Source organism: Sceloporus occidentalis, unplaced genomic scaffold, assembly GCF_023333645.1.
Source record: "Sceloporus occidentalis isolate IW3139 unplaced genomic scaffold, rSceOcc1.0.p SCAF_15, whole genome shotgun sequence".
Classification (NCBI taxonomy): Eukaryota; Metazoa; Chordata; class Lepidosauria; order Squamata; family Phrynosomatidae; genus Sceloporus; species Sceloporus occidentalis.
The window spans coordinates 13,247,175-13,263,910 of NW_028316995.1; the positions used below are offsets into that span (position 1 = coordinate 13,247,175).

The 16,736-nt window shown below is 39.2% G+C and overlaps 1 protein-coding gene across 3 annotated transcripts; it reads right to left on the bottom strand.

The window, feature by feature from the left end:
• Nucleotides 1-11,020: 11,020 nt before the first annotated feature.
• On the bottom strand, nt 11,021-15,267 carry LOC149303276 (peroxisomal membrane protein PEX13-like). 3 transcript variants are annotated; one of them, XM_089481610.1, is made up of 4 exons: nt 15,219-15,267; nt 13,070-13,753; nt 12,020-12,145; nt 11,021-11,316 (listed from the first exon to the last, which is right to left on the bottom strand). In XM_089481610.1, the coding sequence occupies exons 1-4, from the start codon at nt 15,265-15,267 to the stop codon at nt 11,021-11,023; spliced, it is 1,155 nt and encodes a 384-aa protein (XP_089337736.1). The 3 variants fall into 3 exon arrangements, with proteins under 3 accessions (XP_089337736.1, XP_089337735.1, XP_089337734.1); XM_089481609.1 differs by having other exon boundaries at nt 15,216-15,267; XM_089481608.1 differs by having other exon boundaries at nt 13,070-13,758; nt 15,194-15,267.
• Nucleotides 15,268-16,736: the final 1,469 nt, after the last annotated feature.

Sequence of the window (16,736 nt, forward strand, 5' to 3'; positions counted from 1 at the left end):
AGACCTGTTAGCCTACGTCACTTTGCACAACAGGTTCTATTTAATTGATGTTTAGATTCAACAGGGTTGGCAGTAATCACGTCTCATGTATCTGGTTAAATTGAACCCAGTTATCAAATACATTTTGTTCATTGGTCAATTTCAAACAGGTAGACCCCTATACATGAAATCTTCATTTAAAAAAAAACCTCCATTTGGTGTTTACTTGTGTTATCATTGTCTAATATTAAAATTAATTTGATGATCTGAAACATTGGAGTGTGACAATTAGGCAAAAATAGATGAAACCAGGAAAGGGCCATATACTTTTTCACAGCGCTGTACACACAGGCTTACATACATTAACATGCGAGGTGCTGCACTGCTGCATGTAACATGGCCCCCACTAGGCACCTCAGTCTTGTTTGCCTGTAAAACCAAATTCAAATCATGTTTAAGAAAAAACTAAGTGTTTCTGGCTAAAAATATTATATATTATATATACTAATGGACAAATGTTTACATGATTTACAAATGTTTGCAATGGCATTGAGCATTTCATAGTACCAGGAATTACATTTATAATTTTACTTTGTTATAGGTCTTAAGTATGTATAGTGATCTTTACTACTTTATAGAGTTTAGTGAATTTATGAATGCATTGTGGGCTGTTGTATATCACATGACAAAATGCAAGATGAGCACATTATCCATCCTTAAACATCCCTTGAAGAAGATTCTAAGTAGCCAGTCATCAATCGAGGTAACCAAATGGTTCTATTCTTGGTCTTCATGGAGACCATAACTATTAGAAGGGAAATATCCTAAGCCTGGATCGCTTTTATGCAACATATTAATCATTTTCATCCAATGTAAAATTTAGGAGGTCATTCATCATGATGATTTACTTAGCAACCACTTGTTGAAAAAGCTTCCATAAATTGTTGTTATTATTAGGATCTTTTCTCAACCTAGGTATCTGGTGACGAAGAAGGTACTTCTCTATCAAACATAAGAGCTTTAGAAAAAGAGAACCTCTTCCTTAAAGCAATAATCGAGAAGAAGGATTCGACATTATACAATCTGAAGAGAGCACTTCATGATAAGGTAGTGTAAACAGATATTTCAGGGAATAGTTTACAGTCATATCAATAGATTATAGGCATAATAGCCTTAAGGATACAGGGCTTGAGTGCATCCCAGGCACATGAATATGATTTGTCAATTTCAAAAGGTACCTTTTTTGAGTTAAATCTCTAAAAAAGACCAAATACTGATTAAGGTCTGAGTCTCTAGATCAAAAGAAAAGGGCAAGCTAGATGGGCCGCATGACTCTCATAAAAAGTTCCAGGATTGTCGAAGGATGGCCTTGAGTACTCATCTTCAACCTGTGAAAGGGTTATCAAAACAACAACAATAAGCCATAAAAATCCCAACTAATTCAGCAAATAAGAAAAGATTAATGCGGATCTGTGAGGACACTTACAGATGGGCATCAAATTAACGGTTGCAAGCTGAAAATGTATACTGCCACAGGTATGTGGTACTACATCCCAAGTGACTAAACACAAATACTAGAGGTGCTAAATCCCTATCATAAATGGCTTGAATAGGATTCATTTTGTAATGATTTATATGCGTGTTTTTGTAATGTTACTGTTGATGTCAGTCTGTCATTAAAGGTCCATTAAATATTAAGTAGTTAGCTGTGTGTTAGCAGCAAAATGGTCAGATTGCAATAACTTTCTAATGCAGGAGACACAATATACCAAAGATATAGAAGAAGAAGTAAACAGCCATGACAGAACAAGAAATAAGCTGGAGGAAGTCCAGAATCTGGTGGAAGAAAGGGATCGGCTCTTAAATGAAAGTATTATGCGTTATGAGAAGATGACTCAAGAGTTAAAGGATCAGGTAAGTTTTATGGTGTCTTCTTGACATTTAACAATGTAATGAGGACCAAGGTTGTGGTGCAAACCACTGCCTTACTTCTCTTGAATGTCTAATAATCCTGATTTGTTGTATAAGTTAATAATGCAGTTTTAAATTTTGTATTTGATGCAGTATGAAGAGGTAGTGGTCTCATTAAATGAACAGACCCAACTTCAGATATCAATCAGGGATGAAAAGATTACCAAACTCAAGCACCAAATCTCTGAACTCTTTAAAGAGAAATCATGGTACAGTTAAGACATCTGTTTTATATTCCATTTTTACATGTTTGCTCTAAGATTACTGTTCCAAGCACAGTTACAGGTATGTGTGAGCTTCATAATTAAGTTTAAGACATTAACATATATCATTTACAAGGGACATGATAGTACTGGAACATTAATATTAAAAACACAAATGCATTGAAGGGTTAAAACATGCTCATTAGAGATTGCATCACTTGTACTGTGCATCTCCCTAAATTGCTAGCGGATGTATAGATCAAACAATGTATTCATTTGACATTTTCTGTTTATATTCTTCATATTTGGTATTGGCATATTGAGTTTTATAATGGGTTGATAATGATCGAGAGAATTTCTTGTACAATCTCACAATGTATTAAGGAGCAGGGGCATGAATAGGGCATCGCCAAGTCGCGCCCTCCCTCCTTGAATGAACCCGTAATAAACACACAGAAGACAAGTTTGGATTGAGCTTGCCACAGCTTTATTACCAATAAAGTAGTGGTTAACTTGAAGATAAACCATGGTGAGTGGATACATCAATGAAACTTCTTATAGAACATTAAAATAATTAATCCTACGTAGCCACATCCAGCTTTATATAAATTCACCCACATGGAGATCACTCAGCATTTCCATCATCAAGCTAAGCCAAACACCCCAACAACCCCCTAGCCGCAGGTCACCAGCTCTGAAGGCCCTCGCTGAGAACTCATTGTCATCAAAATTTAAGGTCTGTACTGCCCCTTCTGGTTGCCCTTATAACCCCGCTCTACATTTTCTGTCCTCCCCCAGGCAGAGTCTGCCCTCACCCTTTCTGGTCGCTGTCTAGCCTGGTCATGCTGTCTTTACACCTATTGGTCTCCTGGGCAGCCTTTTGCGTCCAACCCAAGACTGCATTAGAATTAGATTAATTTCTCTCTTTTTTATCAATCATAAATTAAATTTATAATGTTATCTTCAGGAAGCAGGTCTGTCATTCACTTATATGAAGATGAATTTAGTTTTTGAAAATAAATTCTGCTTTTTTTTTTGTTTAATATTGGTAGTTTAAATTATTTACTGAAACCGTTGACTAGCAGGCATACGATGAAAGAACGTTAATTCATTGATCAAAACCCCCTTCTGCCAAGAAAAATAAGGCATGCAAAAGCTGTATTCAAGAATGGCAGCAGAAAAGCTGACAAAAATGTCTGGAATGTGCCAAACTAATTTGCACTAATTATTAAATATTACCACACTCTGCCAGAAAATAGTGCTGATTAAATATGTGACAATGCACCAGTTATACAGTAGGTCTAGCATTAAGAGGAATCTGTAAGATAAGCATCTTTTATGAATTTAAATGTTACTCCTTATTACACCCAGGTTTATTGTCTGCGTGGGCTAGTCAGGGGCAGAGGAGCAATAGCCCTCCTTCCTGGGCCTGTCCAGATTCTTCAAACAGGCCTACTTGCAGAGGTGGGGGCTTAATGGGGTCTTATAACACAGTGTCACATGACCTTATTGTAATAACAATTGTAAGGCATTGTCCCGGATTGAGGCTGCCCGGGACCCGGGATTTAAAGTCCCATTATGGGACTGTCCCGGGCAATCCAGGACATGTGGTCACCCTACTGCAGTCCCTCGGGTCCAAGTTCAACACTGGCGCGGTGCATGATTTTGGACTGGCCCCATGTACAATCCATATGTTCAGCTGTTTTAGGGACCCCAGTAAACCTCCTTCTCCTATAGTGAAGCCACAGCTTTGAGAAACATTAATAAGCAACATAATTGCTCTTATGTATTTTTACTTGAAGACATATCATGAACCATTTAAAGCCACAGGAAAAAAATATTATTATTCCAAAGGCCATATGTTCACATAGTCCTTCTCTATGTAATAACTGGCAAAATCACGGATTATCTGAATGCGAGTACACTGGAATATAGCTCTTAGAACGTGGGGGATGTGGTATAAATCTATATTTTGCATTATCTTAATCTCTATCAATACAATAAGGTCCCTGAAATAGAATTGCTCCTCTTCCTTGCAGTGGCTAGCATTCTGTACACAAAACTAATTTTGACAAGTTGAAGGAGCTGATCATATCAAACCGAGAGGGCTTGGAGAGCAACTGATATATGAATGTGGAGCATATACATAATAAATATTTTTTTCAGGACAAGCTGAAATTTGATGAAGTCATCAGTTTCCTAAATGCATCCAGGAAATTGTTTAATTTATTTATTATGCAGGGAACATCAGCAGCAAATGGAGGAGCGCCAAAGGGAATTAGATCGATTAACAGAACAAAACCGGTTACTTCAAACCCAGCTTAGAAAAGAGACTTCTTCCAAAAAGGTATGTGGACAAAATACAAGAAACAAGGGGTGTCTCTAGGAAATCTGTTGACTTGTTAATCCGGGATGCTATATTTTTGTCTAGGGTATATTTCTATATTACAGTATATGCTGAACAGTAACTCTTGGCTCCGAACATCAAGCTGGCTAATTGGCATACCCGGGAACTCTCTGGGTTTTACCTGGAGACTCTGGTTGCAGAGCCACTTTTCCTGGGTCACTATGGGAAAACTCCAGGTCGCGGGAACGGCAAGTCCCACTTATACCTTAACATGGTTTCTTCTTCTCCACATGTAACCACAATGCCATCACTAACAAAGCATTTTAGCTAGAAGTTAAAGGCCTTAGATAAACATTTATCAACCATCATGTACAGTATACAATATATGATCATGAGTATGTGGACACCTGTGGTGTTTGGGATGACAAACCAGTTATATGGAGTTAAATAACTGTATTCTCTTTGCATGATGGACTGTAGAAGCTGAGAAGAGCTGAGAAGTAATAAACCGGTATTTAATAAAATCTCCATAGACAATCATTGGCAGTAGAATGGGACGTACTGATTATTTCAGTGTCTTTAAACGTGGCACTATCATAGGATCATTGTGAAGTCAAAAAGGGATAGACCACGCACACTGAGGGAGCAGGGCTGCCGATTGCTGAAGCATGTAGTACGTAATAATCGCCTGTCCTCCGTAGCATGACTTACTGCAGAGTTCCAAAATGCCTCTGGAAGGAAGATTGGCACAAGCGCTGTGTGTTGGAAGCTTCCTGAATTGGGTTTCCATGCAAAGCAGCTGCATACAAGCTGGAGCTCAATGTGTGCAATGCCAAGTGTTGGAGTGGTGTACAACACATGTGTTCTCAGGAGCGATAAATCACACTTTACTGGAAGTCTACCTACTGGAATGCCTACTGTAAAGTTTGGTGGGGGAAGGATAATGGTCTGGGGCAGTTATTGAGGGTTTGGGCTAGCACCCTTAGTAGTGAAGGGTAATGTTAATGCTACACTATATAAAGATATTTTAGACAATTACATGCTTCCATGTTTGAGGAAGGCCCTTTCCTGTTCCAGCATGACTGTGCCCCTGTACAAAAAGCAAGGTCTTAGTGTCTGTGTCTGATTGTGTTAGAGTGAGTGTACGTCCTGAAATCAGGCTCTGGGTCTACCCATGCCCCCCCTGAACACCTTTGGGATGAATTGAAACTCTGATTGCAAGCCAGGCCTTCTGCAAAATCAGTGTCTGACCTCACAAAAGCTTTTTTGACTAAATGGGCACAAATTCCCGCAGACCCACTGCACAATCTCATGGAAAGCCTTCCCAAATGACTCCATAGTAATGTCCACAGTTTGACATGTCCCACAGGCTGATATAGATGTCATGGTCAGGTATCCACATATTTTTGGTCTCAGAGTTTAGCTGACATTACCATCTATTTTGGGGAGACTTAACTGTGTCACTGCATCCAATCAAGGAGTTTCTTCATTGTCACTGTGTTAACATGTCTGTAGTATTATAATATTATTTTAATTCCTTATTTTGATAATACCCTAAGGGTCAAATAATAATTGAATTTGACAACTGTCAAATTACCATTACATAAGTTATGGTGGGTAAAGGTGATGGAAACCCTTCCACTTAAATTTAAGGGGTAGTGGACGTATTATCATCTACAGACACCCATTAAGGATGAAACAGCTGTCCATGAGCGGTGATCTGGCTATTGCACCTCTTACCCGAGGTTTGTCTAAAGGCTGTCTTGTACAGTGGGCAATTACTTTCAAGGGATCCATGTATAAAGTGGATATAGAGGCATAGGTGATAATTGTTAACCTTATTTGCATGCGCCTACCCAGAATCCCTTGTGGTTGAGGCAGCACCATGAGAAAAACAAGCCTTCTGGCTTGTCTGGTGTCTGTAGATGAGTGTTTAATAATACTTCTACTGTCAAATTAGTCATTATAACAGATTTCTGTTCCATTTTGATCTAAGTAGTAAATGAGGTTTAGTTTTCAATTCCGTGTTGTGTTTCTAGGAGTGTGAGCAGTGCAAATCATTGATATCAGCCCTCGAGGATAAGAATGTGCAGCGTAAACTAAAGACTAGGACTATTGATGAGCTACAGTCCATGTGCCAAAAGTTTCAAAAGCAACTCCGGGAACAAGTAAGGATATCTTTTATTTCATGAAACCGTAAAGGGGACCACATTATCTCTTTTAGGACCATGACACTTCTCAGAGGTGAAGCATTATACTTATACCGAGCAGGCAGTTTCCAGACTACACTAACCTTTTTATTAATGTTGCTTTAGCAGGTTTCGGTATCATTCAGCAATAATCGAGGTAGTATAGGACCCCTGTAAGACTGCAAATCTAAAGACAATCTACATAAAACTCCGCTTGTACCTCCTGTCATCTTTATTCATCCACACCTACTTTGCTCTATGCAACAAACTAACAGGATCTGGTAATGTCATTAATGTCTTTAGAACCTTGCAGACCCGAAGAGCAGAATGTTGTTTGAGAAAATCTGTATTCCAGCCTATGGCAAACTTTTACAAATATATAAATTAAAGTAGGATGAATCGGCTAAATTAGAAAGAGTATTTTGAAAACAGGTCCAAACTGGGAACTGCCCAATGGCGCCTACCATGTACCTTTATTGCCACTCATGGAGCAGATGCCATCCTTTGGTGTGCTCTGTCCCATCTTGAAAACAAAGTTAACAATATATATATATAAAAACTAATATTATATGTTTATTTGTTTTTTAAAGGAAAAGTTACAGAGTTTGCTTGTAACCAAGAGCAGCAGAATTAAGTGATCACGGTAGACCTTGAGATGATCGGATACCCTTGGACAAAATGTATTCCACTGGACTTTCAAGCAATATAATTCAGCTGGCATTTTATGTTAAGCACAGTCCCAAATGTTAATGTATAATCTGTTTATTACAGGATGTTTATCAGTAGATATTTTTGTCTATGAGTGAAAAAATGTATAGAGGTTTTATTTCTCACCAATTAACAATTACATACATAATTCCATGGTTTGTCATGTATTGTTGATTAGATATCTGATTAAAATGCACACGTTACAAAAACGTCATATCAACTTTTATATTGTATGCTATTCCTGTACTCTGAAATGAATTGACAAAAGAGCAAGTCATACATGTTTACTTTTAATAGTTTTTTTCTAGATTTGAATACATTTTATAATTGCTAGTTAATGTCAGTAATTACCGTATTTGCTTGATTATAAGATGACCCCCCCAAAATCTGAATATTAATTCAGGGAAAAAAGAAAAAGCCTGAATATAAGATGACCCTATAGGAAAAAAGTTTTACTAGTAAATATTAATTCATGTAAAATATTTTTTCATATTTAATAAAGCTATGATAGAGAAATGTTTTTGTTTTTATTTCCTTTTATTTGCCAACCAGTTATGCACATCTGCTTCCAGGCTTGCCATTCTGCCTCCCTGATATGCCTTATACCCTCCTATATGCCACTCTGCCTCCAGAAATTCCTTATACCCCCTATATGCCACAATGCCTCCAGAAATGCCTTATACCCCTATATGCCACTTTGGGATATAGGGTGTTAAAGTGCATATTATGGGGCACTCTGCCTCCAGAAAAGCCTTATGCCCCCCCCCCCCGACTTTCCAGTGCTTCTGACTCCCTGGTGTCTGGTGGGGGCAGCAGGTGGAGGCCGGCGTTAGAAGCTCCAGCGGAAGTGCCAGCAGTAGCGGGTTGTTGTCTGCGTCCATCGAGCGGACATTTTGTTTTTTTTATGAATGAATTAACTGTGTAGATTTGTAAATGAGTTTTAACTGGGTGGTTTTTTCAAGCAGAAGTTTAGTTACAGAAATAGACTTGGGCACAGGCAGAATTTGTGTTCATTCTCAGTGGGAAACATTTTCGTATATAAAGAAACTGGTCCATCTCCGTTTTCACATTCAACAAAAATCCGTCCAACATTTTTGTTTTCGGAAATCCCATTCGGTCATCCGGTTGCCATGGAAACAAGAAATCAACCTGTAGAAGTAGTTCAATAGGGAGTTCTATGGCGACCAAAATTGTCAAGGTTTCCACCAACGGGGAGACCTAATTTAAATGGACACCCCAGCTGTTACATGCACTTTAATACAGCTGTGTGAGCCCCGTGGAAATGCATGCGGAGATTCTTCCGACTTATTTAAACAGGAACAGTTTCCTGCCACATTTAGGCTGCTTAAAGCACGTCGTTCTGCTGCATCTCTGAAGCTGCAGCTTTTTTTTTTTTTATTTGAAGACTGGATATTTAAAGTACTCACAAAGTGACATACATCCTCCAGGGGATGACATTAGACTTTCCCTTTAGTAGTAGAGACGTTCACGCTATTCCTGTAGCATTATGTACATATATTGGTAATTGTAATCTATGCACAATGTTACGTTTGTTTATTAAGTAACACATGGCTATTTTCACTAAAGCAGTAGGTGGCCAGAGAGTTGTGATTTCAACTGCCTGGATTCACTATACATTATAAGGGGCCATTATAAGTATGGCTGAGCCGACCCTGCATAATGTATAGCACTCTCACTGATTTTAATATGCTTTTGAAGCTATTAATTAGCAGACACTCTTTGGAGGTGGTCGTTACTGCAAACTCAGTCTTCATCGAATAAGCCGATAAATATATAGCCTATATCTGGCTACCAGTATCCTTATTTTCAAAACTGTGTAGCCAATAAAATGACTTGTCCTTCATGTTATATATAGTGTATGTATGTATACATGTATTACAAGGAGGAATTACATATTTTATATACTGGGGGTCACCACATTTCCCTGACTTTACTATACATTATATCGGGCCAATGTAGCCCAAGCCTTCTTCCTCTAACGTGGCTATGCACGTATTGTAGGCTTGGGCTACATTGGCCCGATATAATGTATTACACCATGTGTGATTGAAATTCGTAGAAGTCATGATCTAACTATGCAGAGCTAACCCTGTCCATCGCACAGACTATTCATACTGGGGCTGGTCATTTATAAAGCATAAGCAAGTTATGGAGTATAAACTTTGACCTTCGCCGCAAAGCAATTGTCAAAAGTTACGGCACACAGAAAAGACACAGACATTTTAATCTTTACAAAAGCCGCTCATTTAATGTACATTATGATAAATTGCATAAATTAACAATTTACAGAACATAGTTATCTAAACATTACAACTTTGTCAGAGCATTCTGTCCCCATAAATAAGAATCAACTCATCATGTGTGTAGAGAAAAAACAGAGCCCTTTTAGGTGCCAGTGAGTAATGTATGTGAAACCATCTCACACCGGAAGGGTTCATGTTTACAGATATGGCCATATTATCAGTAAAAACGACCAAATTTAGATAAAAGAAGAAAAGAGCTAAGTGTGCAGCTAATCAATCCCCTTATGTCGTTTTATTGTCAAACATTAAATATAATATATATATTTTACGTATTGGAAGGATCTCTCTCCAGAGAAAAGGTTTGCAGTTTTATTGAATGGAGTCATATTTTCAAGCTAATTAAAAAAAGGCTCTTAACATATATAGGAATTTTAACTGACAACAAAAGGTCTGCAAACCTCCACTGCTTAATACCTTGCCTTCCAAAATACAGCGCAGTATTAATAAGAATCCTTTTATTTCCATATTCAAACCAGTGTCTTGTAACGTGCATTACCGAGCAAAGGACATGCTTTGTAACGCTGCGTCCAGAACTTTACCGGACTCCTAAGGGTACAACGTTTTGTACGAAGACTAAACTAAACCTATTTTCACTACGAAGTGCTCAGTATGTTCAGGGACCGATTTGACGAGCCCGGAGAAGAGCTCTAAACTGGATGTGTGCATCCAGCAGCCAATTGGCATCACAGTTTTAGGTTATCTTTTTGAAGCTCACGTATATTCTCTTTATCTATTTAAGGTGAAAAATATTTAGCGTAGTACCTCCTTTCCAAAATGATTAATGCCAATTTTGTCCGTCGTGATTATTTTGGCTAGGAAATCCCCAAAAAATGTCAGAACAATTTTTATTTTCTAATGATCGTGTGATCCAGATGTTTATTATATTGTGAGTTACTGAACAGAGACATTCAAGACACACTGATGTTAACATGAATTTAGTGATTTGGATCCGTGTCTATTTTCATTGCATTCCCAATCGATTTTCTAAGAGGCCTGCATTTCTTCCCTCAACTCAACTTAAAATTAAACACAACCTTTTTAGTACAGGCAGAAAATGATCAATACACTGCAACAGCAGACTTGAAACATGAATATAATATGTGGCAGCCTTATGTCCTGCTACTGACATCAAGCCCTTACACAAAAAAATATTTCTATTTGCCAGTAGCACAAAATACCGTTGGTATACTTTATCCCCATCCCAGGTTTACCGTGAGAGGACTCTATATAATCGATTTGCCACAAATAGCTATTTTTAATTTTTTACAAAATATTTAAGGACTGTGGACAGAGAAGAGGTTATAAATCAAATACTTCCCCATGTGATCCACTTGTGTTAATGTCACATGAAGACTTATTTGTTTCCACAAAGACCGATTCCAGGGCTGCCTCTTGCTCTTCTAAAGTGGCGACTGCCATGGGTCCTTGTACCGATGGGCTGCTTGGGAAAGCCTGCGACTCTTCACGCTTTTCTAATTCTGTAGACTTTCTTCCTTTTCTTTTACCCAGGATTTTTATGTAATTTGCTGGAACAAATCCGGTTGTCTGTCCATCGACACTTCCCAGCAACCAACCTCTGATTTTGGGCTGTTGTTCTGAGAAGGAGAAAAAAAAAAAAAAGATGAACTTTTCATGTTGCACAGAAGCAATACAAAAAAAATACTTTCAATGACAGCAAAAAGGAAAGCAAAATACGCAGCGGTAGAAAATGACAACTGATTGCAAATGGGTGACATTGGCCGGATCAGTCCAAGAAACGAAGCAAGCTTCTCTGGGTAGTAAGAACGATCTTGTATGTCAATGATGTCCAGAACACGGATCATTTCTGGTGCTGGCTCATCCAATTATACTTCAGCCTAAAACACCAGATCCACGTGATCCATGTCCGACGCTTAAAACAAATCATACAAATAAATAATATTTAGACACATAGAATATGGTGTAAATTTCCTTGCAAGTTAAACAAAGCGAGAGCTAGAAAAATAGTTATATTAAAAAAAAATTCATGGAAAAAATATAGCTCATTTTAAATAAGATGCATGTAACTACATATTCGGAAAATACAATGCAATTGCACTGATTATGCGGCAATTTAGTGTTTCAAAGGGTTAGGTTAAGAAATCTACTCAGTAAAATACTGCCATGTCAGAGAGAGAGAAGGTCATTCCAAATAAGATGTTTTGAAAGACGGATGTAACTATGTCTTCTGAAAAACACACTGTGACGAGACAAAATTTGTACCGTCAACACAAGCTAACAATCTTTGTCAGGGACCGGACAGAGGAAGGATAAATATACCTTTAGGAGCCAAATTCAGCAGATCTCCGGCACGGAACGAGATTTCTTCGTCAGAAGCTGCAGTAAAGTCATATTCCGCTCTTCCCACAACATGATCATCTTCTCCACTTGCCCAGTTTATGTTTTCTAAACAGTGTAAGCAACAAACAGATTTATTATCGCAACCTTGATGGCGTGGATCCTGCCAAGAGGAGGTCTGGCTAAATATACCGTATTTGCTCGATTATAAGACGAGGTTTTTTTCAGAGCAAATGCGTCTTATAATCAGACCTCAAACGACTAAGATCCAGATCCCCTCGCAGCTGCAGGGGACCCGGATCCTCCTGTCTCCCCCCCCCCCCCGCCCCACTTACCGGTACTTCTGAGTGTGTATTATTTATTAGTGCCAAAATATAAAGAGTAAAACATCGAAATGTGTTTGGCACTCCTCCTCCCCATTTTCTCAGCTTTAACATTTTGCCTACAGGCTATACCGGGACTATATGCCAACTCGGGCTTTTTGAGTTGCTCTTGTGATTAGTACACATATTTGTAGATCAGAGGCAGAGGTAAAGTAAACAGGGTGAACAGACACAAAAAAAAAACTATTAATATGAAAAAGCAACATATTGCTATTTTGGTTTGTATCCTTCTTGTAGCTCACAGAACTATTAACCATAGACAGTGACAGGAGAAAGCAACTTGTTACATGGCTTTAATCCAGAAAAGCACAAGTCACTGTGATCACATTGCACATTAGTGCTTCAGAAGGTCATGTTAACAAGCAGTAACATACAGCAACATGTCAGTAATGGCAAAGAGCAGTGGTAAATAATACAGGCAGGCTACTACATCACATATAGTCTCCTTGTAAGTATAATTGTAGCAACTATATCAAGTCATTTTAAGACTTCACAGAGCAGATACATAACAGATACATAAAATAAGTCTCAGACTGTGTCCCCCTTTAAGAGCAATTCTGATGCAAGGTGCTAAATATGGGGCAAATACCAAAAACATTCTATTGGTATGCGTTATGACTGCTCTCAGCTGTGACTTTGATTTACCTACCATTAGCGTCTTCTTCATTACTCGTAGACAGAAGTTTCCAAATAAGGTACGGGCCGCCGAGAATAACAGCAAAGAACAAGAAAATGGGCCAGGACTTGTTAGCATTCCTTTCGGAGTTGTTTAGGGCTACAGTCCCAGCACTCTCAGTCCACAAGTCTTCTGTTTCGGAATTCTTCCGCAGACCCAATAACCTCTGCAGGCGCCTGTACAGGAACCTGATTGTTCTCACTAGTGCAAAAGCTGAAAACACATTTGTGAAATGTACCTTCATTCTGGAAAAGTGGTTGGCTACATCCAGAACTGCTCGAAAACTATTATAAACTGCGGAGAAAGTGGCATCCATCATCATACTGACAGAGGAAAACGCGTGGACAATGCTTTCAATAGACTGGAAAGCCCCTCTGCTGCTCTCTTCAGCTTGACGGACAAACCTACTAGGGGGCACATCGTCTGCCTGAAAGCGATTAAATCCCATGCCAGCCCCGTAGCTATACGGACTGTAGCTGCCATAAAACGAGCTGCCATACGATCCTCCAAAGGCTGGTGAGAAAGAGCTGTATGCGGGCCGGTAGGGACTGATTGTACTGCTTCTGGTCTGCTGTGTCGGTCTGGGTAAAACCGGAGGAGGCACTCGGCTGAGAGCTGGCTGTCCTGGTCTAGTCAAGACATTAGCTCTAAGATCAGCTGAACTGGATTAAAAAAAAATAAAAAAGACATTATTAATAAATATGTTAAAGACACCAAGAACACCATATAAACTACATTCAAGAAAAAAAGCTGAGAAGAAACATTAGTCTAGGGATATGGCAGCAGTACCAACTTCCCTCCATGAATGCTAGACTGATTTGTGGGAATCTGTCTAAATGGCATTTTATCTGATTTTTACACATGTGCTTATTTGAAGACAAGAAATATATTTTATGTTTAAACATAAGATTTTTGTTTTCCCATGGTTTTTACAACCATCCAAGCATCAGATCTGCCAAAGAGGCAACTTATAACAGAAATATTAAAGAGCGAATAGGCAAAACCGTCATTACTATAGTTGAAATTATGCATTTTGCTAGCATGTTTCCAAAATTGCAGTTAGATTAATAAACATTATGTCCTAGGTTTAATAGTTTCTTGACACCAAACATCATTTCTCTATGTACCATTGTACCATATATGTGGGAGTTGCCCATGTGCATTTATAAATTATAATTATATATATATATATATATATATAGTGCACGCTTAAAAGAAATAAACTGTTGTAATATATAACAAAATATTCCCAAGAGCCTGCCACTTGTAGCTGTGTATGATTTAAAAGTAATTCAGTGTGTGTAAACAGCCTGCCCAAGAGGCACTCTATAAAGCGCCGCAAGAAAAAGTTCTGACGCTTTAAACACAGGTTCTGACTATTAAAAGAATGTTTCGTGACATCCAGATGTTGTGATCTCTTCTCCTAAGGAATTATTAGGAATGATGTCCCTCCCAACTATTTAATTCCTAGGAATGATGACTGATCATTTCATTTCGACATCTATGTGTCAGGGCTGCCATCAGGGCTGCCCAACCAATCCCTGTATATGGGGCCCATGCAAGCTGGGCACCTAGATCTGTCACGGGCCTACTAATTGGCCCTTGTTGCCCACTACCAGAGTCCTTGGGGCCCAGATCACCCCTTTCTGAGTATTGGGTTGGTTGAAGCAGTGGGAGAAGGCAGGGGGGCCCTATGTTTAGGATTGTACTGGGCCACAAGATTACTAATGACGGCCCTGTCAGGGGCTCAAAAACCAGCAACGCAGTTACACCGGATTCTTATGGCTTCCTGTACACGGCAGATACATCTGACATATGAGGTTAAAATAATGCACCATGGCAATAACCCAATGTTTAAATACTGTATATGTGCGTAGGTGCCCGAGAAGGCCTTTACTGTGCCCTGCTACCTCATTTAAAGGGTAAAGGATTGTTGTCATCGCTGCAAATCTACCGCAGGCCACAGAGCAGCTCTTTGGACTTCAACCCTCAAACACTTCCTACTGAATTACACCTCTGGCTCCCCCCGGATTCCCACAGCCCCGTATTTCTCCTCACAACCCCCGCCACAACGCTCCTCGCTGTATGTACACTCACTGATATGAGGTGGCGGGGAGACCACCCATAACGCGCCGGGTCTCCCACGGTTTAGGAGGAGGCTGAGCCGCCATCCCGCAAGACTGGAACGCCATACACAGACAGTGAGAATCGAATTCTGCAGCATCGAACATCTAGGAAGGAGAGGCTTTGGTGTCTGTGAGCCAGAGAAATAGGCGTTTTTTTGGTTGTTGTATGAAATTATATAAAGATATCAAAGCAAATAGTTGTATGTAAATAATGGATATATTTACTTATTAACACGCTCGTGGACTTATCCTTCTGTGTATGAAATTTTAATATTCACATGTATTAACAGGTCATGCATGCATGCATGCGTGTGGTGCACATAGAATAAGGAGATTTGGGAGGTTTCAGCGCTCAGGATACCTTGTAACATAGCTGTCTCTGATAATATGTCTAGAACATGTGCTCCTAAATGGCATGCACTCACATGCATCAGTTACTAATGCCCCGGCGACGTGTCCATGGGCTAATTGCCCCCACTGAGAACTTGCCAACCAAGTCTTTGCCATCTAAGTAAAACTGGCCCCTCGCTTCACAGGTTCCAACCTCAGATACGAACAGTTCGGCCCCACGTTTATCCTGGTGTAGAGACCTTAGTCAGTCCTTGGTCTCGTCTTAGATTCAGGATAGCTTTGTACATCTCATTATCTTTCCTTACTGTATCAACCACTACCACCTCTGACAGGAGGCTGTTCAACTTATCGGCTAAATAAATATTGTCTTGAAATGACTTCTAGATCACCAAATCATCTGCTAAGATAACTCCTGATGATGATTTTATTTTCCTATTTCATGTGCTGGATCTTTCAAAATCCTGGCAGTTGACCCTCGTCTTTGTTTTGTGAGATATAACCGGGACTGTAGATAAGTCGACCCATAATGAGAATAGAAGGTGAGATCAATAAATCGCCGTTTCATCCTGTCTGGATCCAGATCCAGATCCAGGGGAGCAGATCTTAACCCGTTAGGGAATTGGTTAATATTTACATGTTAAGTGTCAGGCCCTGTCCTATGTATGTGAGCATACAAAACAAGCAAACAGGTCAGTCTGCTCGCTGGTATCTGTTAAAGGTATATTACAATATAAGCATTGTATGTACATTCTGGGTACAATAGAAAGCGAGGACATCCTGAATATTTTATTTATTGTTTTATATAGCGCTATAATATTCTGTAGTGCTGTACAGTGGGGTAGCGGTCAAACTCCTTCTGCGCTCTGTTGTCTTGATCCAGTGATCAGTATGTTATGCTGATGGAAGCCTTCGGTGTAGTGTCATAAATGAAACATAAATATCTGGTATTGGCCCCAAAGACATATACAATCAGACTCTTATGCTATATACGTGGTGATATGAGATCAGCCTTTGCCTCTTGGGTGCATCATGCCAAATAGTCTTATTTATAGATTTATGTAGCGCCACCATATTCTGCAGCACTGTAAAATGGGAAGTCTTAAAAGCAAGAGTTAAATTACTGATATTTTTAAATGTAGCAGCAGCAGTTTTTTTCATTTAGA

Excerpts from the sequence above, each read along its gene's own strand:
- LOC149303276 (XM_089481608.1), bottom strand. The coding sequence starts at position 15,267 with ATGGCGGCTCAGCCTCCTCCTAAACCGTGGGAGACCCGGCGCGTTATG. Across the intron at positions 12,146-13,069 it reads TAATGAAGAAGACGCTAATG|AAAACATAAACTGGGCAAGT; the intron begins GTAGGTAAATCA and ends TACACTGTTTAG. Across the intron at positions 11,317-12,019 it reads GCTGAATTTGGCTCCTAAAG|AACAACAGCCCAAAATCAGA; the intron begins GTATATTTATCC and ends TCTCCTTCTCAG.